Source organism: Geospiza fortis, unplaced genomic scaffold, assembly GCF_000277835.1.
Source record: "Geospiza fortis unplaced genomic scaffold, GeoFor_1.0 scaffold592, whole genome shotgun sequence".
Lineage (NCBI taxonomy): Eukaryota > Metazoa > Chordata > Aves > Passeriformes > Thraupidae > Geospiza > Geospiza fortis.
In genome coordinates this window covers 198591-220847 of record NW_005054609.1, presented here as the reverse complement: position 1 = coordinate 220847, position 22257 = coordinate 198591, and the positions used below count along the sequence as shown (strand labels likewise).

The window sequence follows — 22257 nt, the reverse complement described above, 5'->3', positions numbered from 1 at the left end:
ACAGCGCCAGGCGTTCGAGGAGATCATCGCCCAGTGTAAGCGGGGCCCGGCGGGGGCGCGGCCGAAGTAGCGCTTCTCTTCTCCCTCTCCGATGCCCATCAGTGTGTGCAGGGAGACTCTGCTCAGTGGGGAGGGTGTGGAGTCTTCCTCTCTGGAGCTTTTCCAGAACTGGATTATGTCCGGTGCCCTGTGCTATGGGACGGCCCTTCTTGAGCAGGGAGCTGGGACCTGGGGACCCGCTGTTCTCCCTTCCAGCCCGAATCATTGTGGGATTTCTCCTCTTCTTCAAAGGTGGGAAAGCCGTGATGGCACAGGGTCCCAGGGGCCTCGGCCGAGCCGTTTTCACGGGACTGTTTGGGACATGTCTATAATAACAGAAAAGCTGGAATTTCTGCGTTGTCGAGGAAAATATGTAGTTGTTTCAGTTCTCTGAGAGGCTGGAGTGCTTTGTGCTCTGGACAGTGATTGAATGTCTGAATTGTCTGCACAATTCCTGCCCAGTTTCTTGTGGAACGGAGAACAATGCTGCTATTGACCCTGTTCATGGTCTTTTGTAAAATTTGGAGCTATCCAGGGGCCAGCACTCTCTGTTCAGGGCTTTCCTGCCCGCCCTTCTCCTGGCTCAGCTGTGTCAGGATGGCAGGGGGGTCCCACACACTGTCGGAGAAAACAAACGGCAGAGCTGGGTTTGGTCTCTCTGCCAGGCCTGTTCTCCTGGTTGCTGTCCTTTGAGGATCTGTAAAGAGTGTGAACTTTGAACTACTCTGTTTTAGCAGATAGCCATGCACCTGAGAAGTTGCTCTCTCTTTCTCTATTAAGCTTTAATAAGACCAGTCCCACACAGCACCTGAATTAATGAGGAGTTCCTGGGGTTGTAGGTGGATGGTGCCTTAACCTGTTAAGATCAAAGAGGAGAGAGAAACAGTGATGTGGTGGAGGCTCCTGTAGCATTTGGCTGTGTCACAGTAATTAAAGGGACTAGATCACAGCTAGTGATCTAGGCAGGAGAAGATGGGACTCTGGATTTGCTTTCTGGTTTTCTTAAGTGCACTTTTTTGCTCCTGCAGATAACAAGCTGCTGGAGAAGTCAGACCTTCATGCAGTGCTGGCTGATAAACTTCAAGCAGAAAAATATGACATGCAGAGCAGACATGAGATCAGGTATGTTACACTCCTTTTTTGTCAGCAGCTGTTTGTTGTACACCTTGTAACCTAAACCTGTTTGATGCCTCACACAAACCGCTCCCAGATCCCTACAGTGACTTGGCGCACAACAAACTGAAATTCTGTTGGACTGTATATACCTTATAGCTGTGTCAAAGCCTGTGATGAAGTTACAATAGGTTTAGAATATGCAGCAGAGGAAGATCTGGCCAGGTTTGGGAAGGAAGCTGATTTATCACAAACTCATGGAACAGAGGTGAACCACAATGAGCTGCTGCTCCTGGTCTGTTTGCCTTGTAACACTTAACAGTGTTTTCTGCTCTTCCTATTGAGTATAAGATGGTTTAATGGCTTAGTTTCTTTCAATCTGTGTCATCACATGAAAGGGGAGAACAGAAATAAACTATGATTGCAAAGTGTCAGTCCTAAATAAGCACCAGATGCCAAAAGGAAGGTGTTTTGTGCCTGCTTTTTAATAGGATTTCTTAGGAAGCTTCCCCCCTAACCTGGAGTAGCACTTGTGTTGTGCTGAAGGCAGGGGTTGTGCTGCTGGTTCTGCTGGTGTTTGCACAGCCAACCCGTGTGCCAGAAGTGTCCCTTGGACAGCCTGTCTGTTCCACAGGTGAGGGCTGGCCAGCTCTGCCCTCAGTGTACCTGAAGAGAAGGCAGGGCCAAGGAGCTCAGAATTCCTACTTCTGTAAAAATTGCTTCATCTGTTGAGGTGCTTTTTGTTCTTGTCCTGAAACCAGAACCCCTCTACAGCAGGGAACTCTATGAGCACGCCCACTTGGATACAAAACAAATCAGTATAGCAGAGAAGGAAGAAGTTTCCTTCTGGGTTTACAGGAATTGCAGGCAAAGCTCCAGCAGGCTGGAGTTAACACCCATGTGAAAGTTCCCAAAAGCTTTCTGATGGCTGTAGCTGTCTTGAACCATTTCAGTTTATGGGAATTGTGTTCTGGCTGAATGCCATGTCTTAAGAGATGAGGCTGGACCAAATGTGGATGAGAAGAAAGACACAGAACAGCATCTGAAAGTAAAAACTCAGCTGAACTCTGGTACTATGCTCAGTATATGACAGGTTTTTGAAACAGAATTACTTTTCTAATCCTAGATAGCTGAAGAAAGGTGTTTTTACTTCCCTCATGCCCAAGGAGTAGTGTGTAGTGCTGGCTGTAGGGGTATGTGTGGCTAGAGCTATAGGACATGTTGGATATTACCACAGGACTTGGCTTCTTGTCTGTTTGCACATATTTTTTTGGAAATGCAGTTAGTGCAGCATTAGTTCAGTGAGCGGTTGGTTGGTTGTTTTTTGAGAAGAGCATTAGGTTACTGGTATTACTGTGAGACATTTGGATGGATTATCTGTTTCTCCCTGGACTGTTAGAACACAAAATGACTGCAGAAAGGGATGCAATTACCTTGTTCTGTTTGTCTGATATAATGGTGTTTTAATTAAAATTATGATTTTTTTAAGAAGCTGTAATTCAAAATGTAGCTGATAATGTGCTCAGAGTCTGTGTGTGTATATGCTTTTTAAAAAGCTTGGTTTTCTCTGTGCCTGCTTCTGTGTTTTCAGAGACATGAGTGATAAATGTTACATTCTATAGTTGTTTGGGGCAGAGGGTGAGATAAATGTTCTGATATGTAAAAATTCAAGATCATCTCACAGTAATAGTGTTGAAAAACACAGTTAGTAACCGCTTGAAAATTTATGCACAAAAAGAGTATAGTCAGGCCAACAGAGGAGTGACTTGTCACACCTGAGACTGTAAACCCAAGGGCCTGGGAATACTCCCTTGGTTTCCTGGCTTTTGGTTCTGTACCCTCTCCAGACATCTTGCATCTTCAAGTTCTACCACCTCCCTCCAGAAAAAATCAGGGAGGTAATTTGTAATTCTTCCACAATTTATAGAGTGTGCTTCTAAGACTCAGTTATCTTCATGCAAATTTAAACAAAGCTAGTTTTCTTCTCTTGGAGTTTGAATACTGGTTTAGAAATGTACAAAAGTGAATCTAGTGTTCAAGAGATTTAACTTTCCAGACCTGCGTTATTTGGTTTTTTATGAATCACCTGTGTCCCTGGTGTACAGAGCTTCCAAGGGAGGCAATGTCTGGACTCTGGCAAAGGCACAGAAAGAACTGGATTCTAGTTTGGGACATCTCTTGTTCTTCTCTGTCCAATTGCAGCCCCGGACATGATAGCACATGGAACGACGCTCAGCTGCAGGAACTGGCCCAGCTGAAGATAAAGCACCAAGAGGAGCTGACTGAGCTGCACAAGAAACGTGGCGAGGTTGGAAAGTCTTATGTTCTCTGTGGTCCATATGTGGTCTTTTGGGAGCCTGACCATGATTTTACCAGGCTCATTAATCATCATTTTTCCCTCCTTTCATCTAGAGTCTTTTTAAGCTTCCCCAATTTTTGATGATTAAAACCAACCAGACACAGGCTGGTCTGTAATACTGTCACCAGGAGATGAGAGCTTCTATTGTCAGCACAGCATGATTATTAAGTGCTGAATTTTCTACTTCATTAATCAGTTCTTAATTGTATTAGAGGAGAAAGGAACTGATCTGGGCCACAGAGCTGTATGTGACCCCTAGTAACTTGGAAAGACTTAGAGTGAGTGGGGCATAGGGGGCTGTGTGTGGTTTCACTGGTCTCACTTTGCCAAGATTGAAAGAGCCATGGTGCTGGGCTGGAAAGGGAGTGCTGGTTCAGAGCCCAGGAGTTCTGTAACACTGACACTTGGGCCTGGAGGAGAGGAAAAGCCAGGCATGTTGGATTTCTGTTTTGGGGTTTTTTTTTTGACAGGAATTTCAGCAGCAGAATTGGGATTTAAAAGCACAGCAGTGGACTGAATGAGTCTGAAAGCTGAATGGGACTGCACACTTTCATAGGGAAAAGGTGTGAATGGCCTGGAAAATGCTCCTTTGATCACACCCCACTGGAGTTGTGGAGAAGCTCCAGTGTCAGCAATTCTGAGCTTTCCAAAGAGGAGACTGTTTTCTCTGGGAGGTGTGCACCAGGTGGTTAGGGCGCTCAGAATAGTTTCTTTGCTTCCAACCTGGTGTCCTAAAACCACTTGAACAGGCAGGCACTCTTCCCAGAAATCGGTCTTCCTTCTTCCTGGGCAGCTGAGGCCGTGCTGCCGGGTAAGGTACGAGCTGGCAGCTGCAGCTTGGCAGCAGCAGCCTCTGCCTCTCTGTGCTCTGCAGACACTCCACCAGCAACTTCCTCTGTGAGCAAACTCTTGGTGGCACCTGTGTTCACAGTGAGAGCTGTGTGTCTCCTGAAATGGCTGTCCTGGCCCTAACAGGATGATTTGTTTCTTGGTTGTCAGTACTCATTTACTTGACAATTTTTAAATTCTGTATTGATTTTTCCACTACTAAAATTTCTTCCTGATATACATTCTGTTTGATCTGACTATTAATGAAACTTTTTCAGGGAAGAGAGTGAGACATCAAAGGACAGCAGCTTCTTAACAGTTTATTTTTGAAAGTGGATTCTCTGATTTAATGACCTGTGTAGCAGATCTGCCTAGAAAGCTGGGGTAAAAAAGACCTGAAATGTGTGATCCATGCTTTTAATGCTAGATTAGTCTGTGCTTGCACTGAAGGCTGCTCAGTATGTTATCCACTGACATCCCTGCAGTTTGTAATGAAATTTTCTCCTCTCCCCAGCTGGCCCAGTCTGTAATTGATTTAAACAACCAAATGCAGCAGAAGGACAAAGAGATGCAGATGAATGAAGCCAAGTGAGTAAGAACTGTTTTGTCTGTGACCAGACTTCTGATGGAGTTCTTTATTGGAGTTATAATATTCTCTAGGAATCTTAGCCCAGGGCTAAAAATGCCTTTGTGAGGCGTTGTGCAAACAGCACAAGGAAGATGGCACAGGTCCCAAAGGAGGTCCTCATGGTTTTGTATGTTTTGTTGCCATTCCAGGATTGCAGAGTATTTGCAAAAGATTTCTGAACTGGAAACAGAGTGCCAGGAATTGCGTAGCAAACTGCAAGATCTTGAGCGGGCTAATCAGACACTGAAAGATGAATATGATGCTCTCCAGATCACCTTCAATGCCTTGGAGGAGAAACTAAGGAAAACTACTGAGGACAACCAGGAGCTGGTCTCACGTTGGATGGCAGAGAAAGCGCAAGAAGCCAATCGTTTGAATGCAGAAAATGAAAAGGATTCAAGGTGAGATCCATGACCTTTGTTTGATGAAACTGGTATGTTTTTCAGTTATGAGTGCATAGGATAAAACCAGATTTAGTTTTGATCTCTGAGATCTCTATTCTTGCATAACACAGTGAGAGTCCAGAACTTGTTTTTTTTTTTTCCAGCCAGCACAGCACAGACTGACACTTGGTGAAAACATTCCAGTCTTTTAAATGAATAAAACATGTTCTTTTGTTTCTTCAGCAACATTTAACTGTGTGCTGAAGATCATAAAACAGATAGAAACTGTAGGATTTTGCTGGTATTAGATTTGGACTTCTCTTGTTCATATTGCATCTTATACTGCTCCTAGTTTTATCCTTTTTTGACTTGACTAACTCCAGTGTTTTTTGCATTCCTCTAGAATGAGCATCTGCTATGAGAGTGAGCTATGTAAAACTTACTGCAAAACTACTTTTTTAAAAAAAGGCCTTTTTTCCTTGCAAAATAATTTTTCTTCTGAATTGTTTCAGCTTACTTGCCAGCTAATGATACCTGGAGACTGACCTATATTACAAGTCTCACAGTAGCTGGCAGTTTTGTATTAGCTTCACTAACATAATCGTTATTTTGGCAAGTCCTTACCCTCTAAGCTAATGTGTATTCATATGGATCATAAAGGGCTATAGGTTCACTTTGCCTCATTGCCTCACTTGAGTGATCTTGTCCTTTGCTACTCACAGTAAGAAAACTGCCTCTCCTGCTCAGAGTATCTTGAAAAGCAGGATAAAACTAGAGCAGGGGACTGATTTTTTTGGTTTTTTTTAATCCTATGAGGCCCATCAAAACTGTGCAGGGTAGCCTTTGGAATGGGATTAAGGAAATGTTGATGGTTTTCTTTTTTAATAACCTTGGGTTCTCTTTCTTAGGAGACGCCAGGCCAGGCTGCAGAAGGAGCTGGCAGAAGCTGCCAAAGAACCCTTGCCTGTTGAACCGTAAGCAGTCTTGATTTAAAGTCTCTTTCATCAGTTTGTGCCTCAGGTTTGTGCAGAAGTGTGATAAATGGTACCTTTGTTACTCCTAAATTGTGTGATGTAGAGGAGTGTTTGCACTTCTTGTGTAAAGTCAGAAATGTGCCGTAACTCTCCCTACCTGAACTTACAGAAGAAGGAGCTCTTTTAGGACTGAAAATAGATGCTTGGACTGAAAGTCCCAGGAATGGTTCATGTGGTCAATAGATGTTGTTACAAAAATGTTTTTATACTGAGAGATGTGCCTTTGGTCTTTAAGATAGTTTTTCATGTAACAGTGAAATAATGAAACAATTACTCTGGAGATGCCTGGATTTTAAAATATTAGACTACAGACATGCTCAAGGATTTCCTGGAGGAACAGGCACTGAATGAATTAACCTGGCTGAAAATACCTGGCTTCCATGCTGGCAGGGATTTATTGTCTAAGGGAAAAACAGTGGAATACTTTACCTGGTAAGATGAAGAGAAATCCCTGTAGTCCCTTGTTCTTGCCCTGCTGTGTTTGGCTCTGTGGTGTGGGATCAGGGGGCTACAGGGGGCAGTGGGTGCTCAGAGTTGGGCTCATCAGGGTGTTTGTGTTTGCCCAGTCTAGAACTGCTGCATCTGATGCTCTGTTCCTGGGCCCTGCTGAGTGGTGCCAGAGCAGCCTGCAGGCTGTTTCTGGAGATCTTTTCTCTTTATGTTCACATCACAGACTCACATTAAGGGCTGTGCTGCAAGCCCTTGCAAAGGACAGGAGCAGTGCATCCCTCTGGAAGGGAGGTTGTGTAAAAGGCTGGGAGAGGGAGGAGGGGCATGTGGAAAGGGAGTATGAGACACCCGATAGCATAATTGCTTCTGTATTCTGCTTCAGAGATGGCTTTGATTTCTTCTTGATGATTTTATAGTTTGAGAGTGTTTGTATTGTGTAAATGGGCTGCTTACTGAAGGGAAAAACTGCACCATTTCAGGGGGTGTGCCCTGTGTTTATATTTACTTAAAAATACATTGTTAACCTGGAAAGTTCTTTTGCTACACACAGTTTTAATAGCAGAAACTTCAGATTTTTAAAAATGGATATTAGCAGAACTTGATAGTATTTCGTTGAAACACAAGCCTGATACATTCAATCAGCGAATATATTTTCTATAGTCTTTTCATGTATACTCTCCTCCAAAATCTTAGAATTGAAAGTGCAGCTATATTCTGAAATGAGAGGTTAGTTGTTTTCATCCTTTTAAATGCTTTTGCAGCTGAGTGTTATTTGATGGCACAATTTGTTTATTCAAATGCTGAATTTAAACTTCTCTTCAGTCAAATGGCATTAGTAAAGTGTGTTTAAAAATAGTTTGTCCTACAAAATCAGCAGTGGAGGAAAAATCATCATTGAAGGGAAAAATACTAGGCTGTCAGAGCCCATGGTGACTAATGGGGGAAATCTTCAGCATTAGCTCAGTAATTTAGCTGGATTAATTTATTGTACGTGGGTTGGAGCCTCACACTTGTGTTCAGCTGACCACCAGCACTTTAATAGAATGAGCAAAAACAGCTCTTACACTTAATGGTGCCGTACCTGAATTACAGCAGTGTAGAAAGTATCAGGGTGTCTTTGGTGCAGGTGAGACAGGAAAATTCAATTAACCTCTTGTGCTCTCTTTAACACTTGCTTGTTTTGAAACAGCAAAAAAGGTGCTGATATCACCTATACTTGGTGTTGCAGTAACTCATGTTTTTGTTGCTCTGTAACTGCTCCAGCAAATATCATTCACTCTGTAGTGAAGCCTTGCTCAGGTGTGGTGGGTTGTTAAAATGCTGTGTGTATTTAGTGCTACAGGCTGAAATAGGATCCTGTAGTAAAGAGAATCTGAAAAGGAGGTCTGAAAACAAAAACAAGGGGATGTGGAAATCCAGTACTGCTGTCAGTGAAGTGGAATTGGCAGCTGGAAGGAAAAAACCTGAAATTGCTGTCTGTATCTGTTTTCAACACTGTGTGTTGAATTACATCTCTGTCAGTTGCATCAGTGTGTGTTATCTGGATCTACCTTTGTGTTGCTACAGCTCCAGAAACCTGGGGTGTGCTGGGCATGGAACTGACAGGCCCTGGAACAGTGCCATCCTGTAAGTTGCTGCTGTCAGTGGCTGATTGAAAAGGAGGTGTTTTCTCTCACTTCAGCAGGGATGATGACATCGAAGTGCTCGCAGATGAAACCTCTGACACAGCTGAGGAAACCTCTCCAGTGCGAGCTGTCAGCCGGACGTCCAGGTTTGTGACCAAGGGATTCCTGTAGCATGTCACTGAGGGAGAGCAAGGGGCACAGTAGAGCTGGAACAGTGTTGGGAATGTAACTTAGGTTTCTAGTTGCCTTTAGATAGAACACAGTTTAGTGCTTCTACCAGAGCAGTAGGAAGCTCATGTGCTGTACTCTCTGTGCCATGCTTTAGATGTGCTGGTTTTCCTTCACTGTTTTAACTAAATTACCCTAGTGCCTGAAAAATCTTTGTTTAATCTTTAAAACAAATATTTAAAAACTATGTAGTTAATAATATGGCTATTACAATGCCTGTTGTTTTATGCCTCCATTACTCTACAAGATATCAATGTGAATATTGATATCACAATAGCAATAGCTATTTGCAAATAGCTGGGTTTATCTGAAATGCTGAAAATAATCTTCACCTAGATTACATGCATATGTTCTTCCTCTAAAATAGCAGTGAGTGGAAAGTAAGAGGTAGTTATGTGAGATCATGGATTAATTTGATTGAAATTTCAGACTTGGCAGACTGTTCTATCTAAACCCAGCAAAATTCCCAGGGTGAGGTTGAGGGCCATTGAAGAAACTTCACCCACAGAATGTGTTCTGAGTTGTAGTTAGTGATGTCTTTTGCACTGATGCCTGCCTTGGTGTTCTGTCTCTGGGCTGGGTCTCAGGGGAGGGAGTCTTTCTGGAGACGTGTTGCTATGAAATGTGTTTGTATTGATCTTTATGTGGAGAAGCTATTCACAAGGTTTAAACCTGTCCTCCCCTCCTTCAGTAAGCGACTCTCCCAGCCAGCTGGAGGCCTTCTGGACTCTATCAGTAATATCTTTGGGTAGGTTAGAACACTTTCACCTCTTTGTTTTGTTTATTGGTTTCAGTGTACACCAAAATTTTGGTGATGCAGGGAATGCAAACAAGTATTTCCAGCCTTCCTTCTAGCTTCTGCCTTTCTTTATTTTTTCTTTTTTGTTCTCCTCAACTTCCTGTTTCTTCCATCTTGCCGTGTGCTGACCTCTGACCTTTCCCTCCAGTCTGTCTGAGTCTCCCCTTTTGGGACATCAGTCTTCTGATACTGCCAGGTGAAAACATTATCCGCTCTTAGTCCAGCATGTGATTGTATTCCATTGAAGTAATGTGGAACCCAGGTGCATTGTGCTGATTAGATTCTGCAGTTGATAACTCTGGTTAGAAATTATCAACAGTGAGAGAGGCAATGAGCCCATCTGTGGAGAGAATACATGGGGTTTGCTCTTACTTTCCACTGCACTTTGCTCCTTTAGTAGGGTTAATTAAAATAAGTTGTTGAGTTCTGTGCTTTGTATCCAGAGTGGAGCCAGTCCTTCTAAGCTAAGCTCTGCAGTAGGTGGATGTTTTTGCTTAAATGGAGCAGCCCAAGCTTTGGAACACAGCATTTTGCTGCCTGGGATGTAGTGCTGAAATGGTGTTGAGTATTCCTAGACATAACAATGGAGCTGCAGCCAGTCCCATGTTTCTCTTCCTATTGAGAACATTAAAACACTGCTCCAAAATGAGGTCAGTAATCAGTTCAGATAACTTATGTGGTGAACTGTGAAATATCTAAAGCCACAAGTGAATATACCGTTACATGACAAATGTAATTTTTGAAAGATACGATGCAAAAAAAGATGTTTAAAACATCTTCCCCAATTTTTTACTTTCTGTACAGAGTAGTTAATTGACCGGTAGACATCAGGATGAATTCAAGAGAAACAGTGTTCATTTCTCATTTTAAAATGCTATTACTTTGTTTCATCTCAGGAGGCGTTCTCTGTCCTCGTTCCCTGCCCCCCAGGATAATGCAGAGCCACATCCAGGTGCCAGTAAAGAAGTGAGAGTGCCCACTACTGCCATTTGTGTCTTTGTGAGTACAGAAGGAATTCTCTGCTCTGCCATTCTGTGTTCTGGTTTTGGAGGAAGTGAATCCCCTATGTGGGAACTGATATCCTGAGATTCTTTCTGTTAGCACTGCCGAACCGGAAGGAATTCTTGGTTTGGTAGAATTCATTCAATTCCATTTAATTCTTACCCCACATGTTTCTCAGAGCCAGTGTGCTCGATGTCTGTCTTACTGAGGTCGATGATGACGAAGAAGTTTTCTGAGGGCACAGGGAAATTCCACCCCATTACCCTTTGGCTCCCAGCAGTCCCTATTCTATCCTGCCATAGTAGAGCAGTGATGGAGGAAGAGATTGCTGACAGTTTGGGATTAATTCAGTTCCAGTTCTCCACAGAAAAAGGAGTTGTGGCACCAAATGTAATCCAACAAACCTGGTGAAGAGGAGCTCATGGTGATGGGGTGTTCTCACTGGCTGTGCATGATCAAAGGTTTTCAAGCTGAGACCTCCTTGATGTGTTCCTTGGCCTCACAAAGCTAAACCTAATTTTCTGTGCACTGCACTGTCTTGTGACTGAAAGGAAGGTGTCTTGTAATGCAGCTGCTTGTTTGAATATGCCTCTGGAGCTTTCTTAGGCACTCCAGAGCTGGATGTGGATTTTTCATGGATATTAAATGACTGCTTTTCTTCATCCAGAGCATCAATGTGGCTCATTGCAGCAGGGAAGCATGTATATTCTTGCCTGCCCTGTTACCGTATTCTGTAGTGGAAGTTGTGGATGGAGGGAGTGGCAATGTCACCTCAAGTGAGAGCAGGGTCATGACTGAAATGGCACCTGGAGCTGGCTTGAATGGGGGATGTCAGGTGAGGAGGTGTTAGGCTTTAGCTCCAGTGTTTTGAGCCCAGGTGGAGGGTCAAGACACGTCTAGGTGTGGCAGAGAATTCTAGGAATTAATGCAAGGGCTCTGTGGCAGAGGTTTGGCCAATGCAGAGAGCAGACTGGGCTCACCTTTGGAGAGGCAAGTAGGAGGTGGCAGAGGTAGTCACTTCAGGCATAGCTTCTAGGCAAGGCCTTTCACCAGTTTCGTTGTGAATGGCTCCTCTGCATTTGCAGAAAGATCAGATTTGAAGTGTGATTAGCCTTAAATATGAGCTGGCAGACCACATTCAAGCAACAAGTTCCATAAAAATACAGGTTTCCAGAAAAGCTGGTTTTGAAAGAGCAGGTCCTGAAAATACTTAAAAAATAATTACAATTGTGGTGGTAATACTGTGAAGGTAAGTAGTCTAAAGCTGTGAAATGAATAGAGGAATAAAAATGAATTATTATTAAAATTATCATAGGTTTTAAAAGTTCAAGAATTCAGAACATTAGGCTGTGAGAAGAAGGGGTGCTGGGGGGTCAGTGCATCTGCAGAGAGGAGGCACAGCATAAGCCCAAGTCCTCTGCAAGCAGGTGCTGTCACACTTGTACTGCAGAATCACCAGCACACCCAGTGAATGCAGTGCATCTGCTGTGCTGTTTCCTAGCAGACTTGCTTAACTCAAGCCTGACTTGATTGTTCCATGGTTGCATGAACTGATTGGATCATGTTCCATGGCTGTCTCTAGATGGAGGAATGAAAAGTTACTTTCCTTCTACAGCACATCAACTGTTACTGTTTTTTGTCCTATCCTTTCCTTATTTTCTTTTTTCTGGTGTGACTTCAGAGCCTAAGCTTAGGAAGCGTTCTAAGGCTTTTGGTAGTTTGTTTTTGCTGCTGAATCTTTGCTGCTGTTTTTTTTTTTTTTGATGTGCCTTTGTTTTTTCTTTCGATATGGATCAGTCCTTTTGCTGTCTGTGTACCATCAGCCACAGCAGAATTTCAGTCTGTGGCTTTATTTCCTCTGAAAGATGCACAGCTGTGATTCTGTTAACTTTTAAGTTCTGTAGCTTTCTGCTCTGTGGGTTATGGGTGTGTGCTAATTCCCTTTTGGGTGGCTGTTCTGTTCCTTGCCCTCCTCAGGATGCACATGATGGGGAGGTGAATGCGGTGCAGTTCAGCCCTGGCTCCCGGTTACTAGCAACAGGAGGCATGGACCGGAGGGTTAAGCTTTGGGAAGTCTTGGGAGGTAAACCTTTTTGCTTTGGGGCCTGGTGGGATGCTAAAAAAATTCATATTTTGGGTCATTTTGTGGCAACTTCTGCTCTAACCCGTTGCTCAAGTTTTTGTTCATCTTTCTCTGTGCAGATAGGTGTGAGCCCAAAGGTTCCCTCTCTGGCAGTAACGCTGGGATTACAAGCATAGAATTTGATAGTGCTGTGAGTATCTGTGCAATATCCACTGTTTATAGGTGGGAATAAATTTATGGAATTACGTTGTTCTCTACTATTGTTTCTACTATTGTTCAGTTCTAATTGAAGTTACCTAAGAAATGAGGTAAAACATTAAAGTAGCTGAAATTGTACAAAAGACCTTTATTTGATAAGGTACAGTCTGTAATTCTGATCCTTGCCTTACAATTCAGATGATATGCAGCTCATATATTTGCTGTTACGGACTTTTGTTTAAAGTAAGAAATTAGTATTCCACTGAAGCTGGCATAACAGCACAGAAGAAGCAAATACACTGAGGCTTTATTTCTGTGAAGTTTTTTTTTCCCATAAGTGCTTTACTGAGGTCTGTGATGAATAGTAAAAGGTCTGATTATCCCAAGACTTGCAGTTCCATGCCCTCTTCTCCCAGCAGTTTCTCCCCAGCCATGGCACAGCAATGGTGTGGCTGGCAGAGTGTTTGCTGACAGTGTGAGATGTGCTCAGGTCATGATCACCTGGAGCACTGGAGACATGACTGAGATCAGCATCCAACAGTCCTGCTTGAAGGAGTTTGGGGTCTTGGATTGGTCTAACTGGACATGTGATCTGACTTTTCTGCTGAGACCTCTTCCATAGCACAAAGCTGATATGATTTCTGCCATTTGGTGATTCTGTGTGATAAATTATGATGCGCACCCAAGAGGATCCTTCTTCTGGGCACTGACCAGCTCATTAGAGATGTACTGTTAATCTGCAGGAGAAACTAATCCTGAGGTTTGGCAAGTTGCTTGAACACACTTGCTGTGAGAATTGCCTGGATGAGATACCAAAGGATTACAAGGATTCAGGAAATTCTTTTGTGATGGACAGGAGTGCAAGCATAAATTTTGTGGTGGCCATTCTCCATCATGGGTGATTTGTGGAAGCCCTAACCCTAAAGCCATGAACAAGTTGATTTCTCTCTCCTCAGGCAGGTTTAATTTTTGAGATCTTAGCCTAAAATGCTAGAATTTTAATGAAAATGGCAAGAATCAGGCTAATTGCACTCTGAGACCTTTGTAAGCAGGGGAGTAGATTATGCAGGGCTTTTTTCCTCTGAAAAAGAAAAAAAAACAAATAAAAAAGAGGGAAACAACTCCACAACAGATGAGGGTAAACTAGTACGCATTTGCTTGTAAAAGGGAAAGATGAATGTCCTTTTTCTGGTCTGATTGTTGTTATAATGGGTATACATTATTCTTGTTATAATCTATAGCCATGATTCTACAAGCCCTTCAATTTTGGGGAGAAGCAGGTGCCACAGCCCTTTGGTGAGGGTTACATTAGCTTTCCATACTGGCACTTGCTACTGTGGTTTTGGTTTGATTCCTTTTTTCTTTTGACAAAATAGCACTAATATGCTTTTAATGGTTTATTGGAAATATTTTCATTTGGTTTGCATATCAACTAGCAGAAGGAATTTGAAAGGAATCTTGTGTTTACAGGGTTCTTACCTCTTAGCTGCTTCAAATGACTTTGCCAGCAGAATCTGGACAGTTGATGACAATCGATTACGGGTGAGTCTTGCAAGGCAAAGGAGTTTTTTCTGTCTTGTGTTCCCAGTTTTGTCTAATGGGGACATGGCAGTTTTGGAAGTTAGGCATTTACAGACATTTTTAATAGTTCTTTTTGTTGAGAGGTTCTTTATCTGTTGAAGTTCTTCACAGTAAGACCTAAAATACAGTGTTGATCTCCGCACAGCCTTGCAGGAAGCTCCAGTTACTGTGTATTTTCCCAATACATTGCCCGCTAGAAAAACCTTGCCACATAAACTGTGTGTACACTTTTTTGTACCCCTCTGGGGAACTTTAAATGCTTCTTATGATTTATGGAGAGCCACCTCAATGATTCAGCCTCTCTCAAAGGACAGGCTGCTGAAAAGGGCTTTGCAGAAGACAAAGAGGGAATTTTGTTTTAAGTCAGGAGCAGCATTCTTGAAAAGGAGCCCTCTGCCTGGCTGTCCAAGGCAGCAAGCCTCAGCATGTTGGACATCATCCTCAATATCTTTTGAAGGGTTCCTCCTTTCCTCCCAAGTACTTTGTACTCATATTCTTCTCTAACAGTTGGCTCTGATTTGAAAATAATCCTTTGATAGACCAAAAGAAAAGTTTCACAGCTTTCCAAGAGCCTTTTAAAATTGTCATTTCCTATGTACACTTTTCCTCAACTTTTATTTTAGTAAGGTACCACTTTGATGTTCACATCTTCTGACATTTCAGTGTTGGTTGTAACCAACAGATGCACTGTAATTCTTTGGGTAGTTCTCAGTGTGGACATGTCAGGCCTTAGGAAAGTGAAGAGTATTAGTTCTTCTGCATCTTCTCCTTGGCTGCAAAACCTGCTATTGGATGTGAATTATAATGAATACAAGTTTAGCAGACATAATTACTCACTGCAAGAGGTTAGTTACACCTGCAGACATTCACATAATCTTCCTGTAATTCTTTGGAGTGCACTCATTGTTTCCAAGATGAAATAGTCCCCTCTGTTTCAAGTGTGAGCACTGTGGATCTCTATGGCTTGCACATAAGCAGGAGGTTCTAAAGCTGAAATCACTGTAAACTTTGCCAAAACTCCCTGCCTAAATGCAACACCTGTATGTGATGTCTGTGCAGCAAGGGCAGAAGAGATATGCAGAGTGGAAGATAGATCCTCATTGCTGGAGTTTGTGTTCCTTTCTTAAGGCAAGGTGATCTTTTTGGGATGATGTTTTGTGTATCAGGTTTTGGGTTTTTTTCCCAAACCTAGCTCCTGTTTCTTTCCATTCTTAAGGGCTTTTATTTTGTGTTTCCCCACGCCCAGATTGCTTTGTGCAATTTGATATTCTGTTGAGTATTTTAAAAAAATCTTAACTGTCTACAAAGATTTCTGTCTTATTTTTCATAACTCTTACTTTAGTAATTCATTGTCTATTTTGTGATTTTGTATGTAAGTGTTGAACAATTCTAAGTGAATGTGATTCATGTTCTCAGCCCTAGAGAGCCTCCCTCTGCACTTAAAGAAGCTGCTGTATGGAGTTTTTCTGAAATCCCTGGTTGTCTCAGCTTTCAGGCTTTAAGATGTAATAACAACTGAGACTCCATACCTTGTTGTGTCCTTGAGGGAAGCTCCATATGAAGGCAGAAAGGCACAATTTCCATTTTCAGCATGCTTTAACCCCTGGATTGTCCTGCAAGGCTGTGTTGCAGTTGCCATCTGTTGATGAAATGTAGGTGTACAGAGTGTTGAGGAAGGAGCTGGCAGGTTCCTGAGTAACTGGAGAAACTGCAGCAAAAGGTGACCTATGTTTCCCAGCTCCAGGCTGGACTCTGATAACTAACACTCCTACTCAATGGTGATCTCTATTTACCTGTAATAGATGTTTTTTCTGCCAAGCAAAGCAGGAGACATGCAAATTACAATTTGAGAAAGGGGAAATACTCAGTTTCATGTCAATCTCGTGTCCCCAGCACACCCTCACAGGTCACAGTGGTAAAGTTCTGTCAGCCAAGTTCCTGCTGGACAATGCACGTATTGTTTCGGGAAGTCATGACCGGACCCTCAAGCTCTGGGATCTCCGCAGCAAAGTTTGTAAGGAAGCCTAAGTTCTGACTTTCATTCATGTTTTGTGCTTCTGCTGAATGCTCCTGGCAGTCTGGTGTCAAATCAATTATTGAATCTTTTTGCCAGTATAAAAACAGAAAAAGCTAGTAGTCATTCCATTTTCTGTTATTCTTTAAGTAAGTGAAGTCTTTCTGCCTGTTACCTGGAATAAGAAATCCTGTGTGTGCAGGAAGCACTGTTAATGCTATTACACTGAGAGCAGCTGGTTTTGGGAGTGGTCTTTGTTTACCAGTCTGGGAATGGGTATTTTAGTCTTCCACTAAAAACTTGGAGCCAGGCCAGGTTTTTAACTCTGAGGTGGATGGAAGTGTCTCTTGGAAGCATACCAAAAATGTCAGCATCTCAAATGAAGGAATTGCTAGGATCCAGGTTTTTCTTTGGGAGCAATACCTTATTTCCTTTCTTTTTCTCCTACTAGGGGCTCTTCAACCTATTTTCACTGAGAGAGCATTTGAGAGTCAAACTTACCTTGATACCTGAATTGCAAACATAGGTCAAGGAGACAGATTCATGTTGTTTAATAGTAGCAAATTATAGCTGGCTAAATATGAAGGGGAAGTAAAGCAGCTGTCATGGGAACTTTTCAAGTCCCAGCAAAGGAGATTGAGAAAGGGCAGAGAGGTTGAAGACTTAATCAGGATTATTTTAAGACAGTTTGTCCTGTGCCACTCCTTAGGCACTGCTCTGTGTTGCCACTGTATGGTGGGGGGGAGGGTTTAGGGATTATTTTCTGTCTCGGTTTTCATCAGTTTGGACAATGTGAATTTAAGCATGTCACCATTGGTTTCTCCTTTTTAGGTATAAAAACAGTATTTGCAGGATCTAGCTGCAATGACATCGTGTGTACTGAGCAGTGTGTAATGAGTGGACATTTTGATAAGAAAATTCGTTTCTGGGACATCAGGTAAAACTATTGTAGCAGAGGTTATGGTGTATTTGTGGTTATGGGTTTGCTGTCAAGCTAATCTGAAGTAGGGAACTCTTCTTCCTGAGCTTGGTAGCTGGGGAAACTGTTATAAAAGCGTTAAAAACCCATTAAAGAGACTTTTGTTACTCCTTCTAGGCTGTTTGGTGTTATAGGTTTGTGGGATTTTTTTGTTTGTTTGTTTGTTTTGTTTTGTTTTTTGGGATGCCATTTCTTTTCTGGAAAGACAGCATACTTGCTGGTAGGTATTTTTCATTATTCAGTACTTGCTGTTCTCGGGTGGGGTTGTGAGGAAAGTAGTGTCTTAACTGTTTGCTGGAAATGCTATCCACAAGGTGGGATCTAGCTTGGGAAAGAAACAAAATGTAAGAATAAATCAGTAGTCCTTTATCTTCTCTTCCACATTGGGACAAGTCAAAGTTTTGATGCACTGGTTTGGCTTCTGGACCCTAGTTCACAGCTTTCTTGGGTTTTTTTTTTTTCTTTCCTCTTTCTGTCTTTAGGACTGAAAGCATAGTAAAAGAACTGGAGTTGTTTGGAAGAATCACAGCTCTGGACCTGAACCCCGAGCGAACAGAGCTTCTGACCTGTTCCCGTGATGATCTGCTCAAGATCATTGACCTGCGGGTCAGTGCTGTCAAACAGACCTTCAGGTGAGTGTATTCCTCACAGGAGCACTGTGAATTTCAGGACCTTGTATTGTGGGTTACCCTTAGTGCTGGAGTGGTTTCCAGGGCCTCTGTGAAGACAGCAGTCTCCTCACTTTGCTTTTCTACATGGCAAAGTTCTCTAGAATGTCTAGAAACAGCAAAGATCTGCTCTAATGGATCTTGTCATGTTTCTCTTTGAAGAAGGCAGCTAGGCTTAGAAGTCTGTGTTCTAAAGGAAAGAATTTCTTCAGGTGCCATTGAGAGAAGGGTGTATGAGAAACATGAATTGGGATAAAGGGATGCTGGAGTTTATTCTAAACCATACAGAAATCCTTAACATTGTCTTTAGTAAGTATCTCTTCTCATAAATGAGTTAACAGTTATCTGATTCTAAATTTCCAGTGCCCAAGGATTCAAATGCGGCTCTGACTGGACAAGAGTTGTGTTCAGGTAAGGTCAGACATAAACAAGGCACCTGATAAACCTTTCCCCAGCTAAACTGAGTGATTCCTGATGCTTGACTGCAGTGGTCCCCAGTTACAGGTAGAAAAATGGGGCAGAATTTGTAATTTGTCCCAGGTTACCTCTTGGTCAAGCCAGAGTGTATCTGTAAATATTGATCCAATGTCTTGGAAATGCTCTGATTTCAAAGCGCTTTCACTTCTTAGTATTAGCAGGTGATAACACATAACTCCTAAAAGACTATTTAATGCCAAGTTGCTTGCTTAGGAAGTTGTGGGTGGAATGATGATGTGTGCTGAAAATTGCTGACTTGCAAATTGTTCTTTGCGTTCTGCACCTGGTCTGATCTGACAGCCCTGATGGTAACTATGTGGCTGCTGGCTCAGCTGATGGGGCCCTCTACATTTGGAATGTGCTTACTGGGAAATTGGAGAGGACGCTTGCAAAGCATCACAGGTGAGAGAAGTGGGACATGCAGCCTAGGGTGGGGATCTGGGTTGTGGATCTTGCTGAGCTATCAAAAAGTTGGAGTTGTACAGCTTTGCAACTTCTATTGGCATGTGAGAATGATTAATATGCAACGTCTTTGTGGATTCATGGCGGTATTCTCTAGATTGAATTAGATTTGTTGTTATCTTGTTAAACTGAGATATGATTCTAGTAAAGTGCATTCAATATGTTTTGAAGGAATTGTACCTCTCTCAGACTTACGAAAAGCCCAAGTCTCTTGAGATGTGAGAAAGTGGGTTTTTTAAATTGGTAATAAGAGTATTACAGTATTTCATTCCAGTGCCAAGTGCTGTGGTGGAATTCAGCTGTTTTTAAACTGACTCTTGCCTTCCCTTTCAGTTCTTCTATCAATGCAGTCACGTGGTCACCATCGGGTGCCCACGTGGTCAGTGTGGACAAAGGAAACAAGGCTGTGCTGTGGGCTGAGTTCTGACTGACGGAGGCTGAGAGGCCGAGTGTGCTGGTGCTGCTCCGTGGCTGCACAGCATGGAGACCTGAGCCCACATCCATCCAGAGTCAGGATATGGACAAGCACATGGGCTTTGCTTTCCAGAGGGAAGTTCTAAAGCAATGGAGAAAGGAGCCTGAGTCAGAGACTTCTCATGGCCAAAACTGCACTGTGGCACTTGGACTCAGAATGGGATTAGCTGTTGTAGATGGAGAATACTACTTAGTCATGCCTTTACTTGCAGTATCTATGCACCACGTGGAGCTGAAGATACTAGCGGGATTCCTCACCAGACAGCTGTGCCAAATATCCTGTCACACAAATGTATCTACAGCACTTCTGAGGTGGAAACTTTGGAAAGAAGTCATTGTGTATGCTGACTTAAAGCATGTTCTGCCTCCTGTGTTCTGTTCTGGTGGCCTAGTTCAGGCATGGGGTGAGAAGATCCTGAAACACATCCTAGGCAGTTTAAAGTGTTGGAACAGCTTTTAAAGAGGGTCTCCCATGGCTCTGACAGCTCTGCCTTTGAGTCATCAACTCAGTTTAGATCTGTTCTGATCCTGGCACAGGCTTTCCAGCACTGTCCTGTGAACTCTGTATTGGTTCTTGAGGCAACGGTTCGTTTGTTCTTCAGGACTTCTGTACCCTTGTGTTGACATGCCCTTCAACAGCTTGGGCATCACAAAATAGGAGGTTTTTTAATCTTTTTATACCACAGGCAGTTTGATTAGTGGGTGTGAGGAGAGAGCTAAGCTTGGTGAGGTTGTTCTAGAAGTTGTGCTGCAGTGATGAGGAATGTAGTAATCCTGTGACTTCAGTCCTGGAATACAGATGTTTGGTTCCTTTTTCTGTTCATCCGTCCTGTCCTGGCGGCTGTCAGTACACAGGGGAGCTAGTGGCATCAAATCCCAAATCCATTGTTTTGGTGCTGGCAATTCCAGGCCACTTGCCCCGTTCCTGAGCACACGTGCAATATTCCCATTTGCGCTGGAGCCCTCTGTGATACGGAGCGGTGTCTGAGCTCTGTCCCTGTTCTGTCACCCTAAACCATGATGTGTCTACCTGGCATATCTTTATCCAGCCAAACCTTTCCACATCACCTGGGCCTCAAGACAAGCCACCAGCGTTTTATTGCCTTTTTATTTGCACTTTATTTTCTTCTTTCCCAATAGTGTTTTACTATGGAAGTGTGTTCTTTGGAGGGGCTGGGTTGGGGGAGCTGGTCTGACAGGCTCACTCTAACCCAGCCTTTCGTTCAGACACTTTCTGCAGAGGGGAATTAGAGTACATGGGGCAAAATTTTTATTTATTCAGCTGCCCATAAGAACTTGATTGTAAATAAACTTGTGTTCTGCTTTTAAAACCCCACACTGCTCTGATTTATTTATTTGTGCATCTGTGTGCGAGATCTTGTTTGGAATAAGTGCAGAGGGGGATCTGAAATACCATTTTCCTGGTGAATTGTGGAATTTGGTGTCAAGGGGGAAAAAGGATAATGCTCTTAGCTGGGGGTTGGATGTCCTGCAGGTGCAGCCTGGGCTTGCACTGTCTCAGTAGTCCTGCCTTGAGACTGAAGAAAGTCTTGCCTCATTGAACAAGTGCCTCTGTCTCTGTCCTTGAAAGGTTGATGTATTGTTGGATGTTTTAGATAAACTACTGAACTGAGGAAATCAGGATCTGTATTTCAAACACTGCTAAAAATAGATGTCTTTTTCTGCTGTGAGGCTTCGACTGCTAGCTTGTCAAGTTTTTAAGACAGGAATAGGAGTTGCACATTTCTTTAAAAACACAAAAATCCTTTTGAAGATGTTGCTCTGATTCCAGCTTCAGAGTGACGAAGCAGTCTTCAGCTCTTCAGTGTACAAATTTCATAACCAATAGCTGTCACTGGCCACCCTGTTTTTCATCAGAAAATAAGCTTTTATTCAGCTCATGGATGTGAGAACTGTAGCAAAAATTGAATGTTGGCATTCTGAACAGTTTCTAAGGGCAAGGTATTTTTTCTTCTGCCTGTTGCAGTGGCATATGGTCCTTGAAAAGGCACCTGCCACGAGTCCAGGTGACCTTGGTTACTGCAGGAAAGCAGATCACGAAGTGGCAAGTCAGCATGATGAAAGATTATTGGGAGATTAGCATAATAAAAACTGCAGGCTCTGCTGAGGAGGATCAGAATGGGTTTAGGATGTTTATAATTTAGACTGCTGCACTTGTGTTTTTGTAGAGCATGGACACAGATCTTACCCAAAGGGCTTTGCTAGGCCCATTGATGCCGTTATGAAGCAGGTTAATAATGCTGAAGGATAACAGCCAGCTAGCTAAATCCTTAAGCATTTTAGATTAAGGCTCCTTAGCACCAAGGTATGTAAGAAATTCTAGTGAGCAATTTTAGCTTTTCCTTTTTTTCTTATATTTTGATTACTTCTATTGCCTCCTTTTCTCTTCAGCCTGCAGAGAGAAGAAGAGCAAATAAAGGAACCTGCAGTGCAGAGGTGGCTGTTGCAGTTTTGCTGCCAGAGGTGGAGCTGCCCTTCAGGTGGATTTTGGGGTGGGTTGGGCATCTTTCTCTGGATTAAGGTTGCACTAGGAGCATGTATTACAGAGAAGCTGTTTCCAAGATCCTCTGAAGATGTCTGCAATGGTACATGTGCCAACAGGAATGCTCATCCTCTCCTGGAGAACTAATAACCCTGCAGTGGCTGCAGCACAGACTTCTACAAAACCAGCTCCCTCCCTTTTGTTTTTGCAAGGTGTGACTGAGTTTCATCTCTGGAGTTTCTTCCTTACTTCCTACAATAAGGACCTGGCTTCCCTTCTGCAGCACAGGCACGTGTGAATTTCTGATTCCAGCCTGGCTGGTTTGTGTTT

General features: G+C 42.9%; 1 protein-coding gene and 2 non-coding genes across 8 annotated transcripts; all 3 read left to right on the top strand.

Annotated features, from left to right (window-relative positions):
* The first annotated feature begins 6 nt into the window (after nt 1-6).
* Nucleotides 7-20760, top strand: ATG16L1 (autophagy related 16 like 1). Of its 6 annotated transcripts, none has more exons than XM_031064615.1 (19): nt 7-35; nt 1068-1161; nt 3355-3460; nt 4854-4927; nt 5117-5368; nt 6259-6324; nt 8519-8605; nt 9379-9435; nt 9635-9682; nt 10383-10485; nt 12466-12571; nt 12691-12761; nt 14240-14311; nt 16244-16364; nt 17196-17301; nt 17826-17975; nt 18375-18422; nt 18789-18890; nt 19284-20760. In XM_031064615.1, exons 2-19 carry the CDS (start codon nt 1139-1141, stop codon nt 19375-19377), a joined length of 1686 nt encoding a protein of 561 aa, XP_030920475.1. In that variant the 5' UTR covers nt 7-35; nt 1068-1138; the 3' UTR covers nt 19378-20760. The 6 variants fall into 6 exon arrangements, with proteins under 6 accessions (XP_030920475.1, XP_014166392.1, XP_005430271.1 ...); XM_014310917.1 differs by having other exon boundaries at nt 8516-8605; XM_005430214.2 differs by lacking the exon at nt 9635-9682.
* Nucleotides 10697-10966, top strand: LOC115948907. Its single transcript, XR_004082665.1, has one exon.
* On the top strand, nt 13119-13381 carry LOC115948906. Its single transcript, XR_004082664.1, has one exon.
* Nucleotides 20761-22257: the final 1497 nt, after the last annotated feature.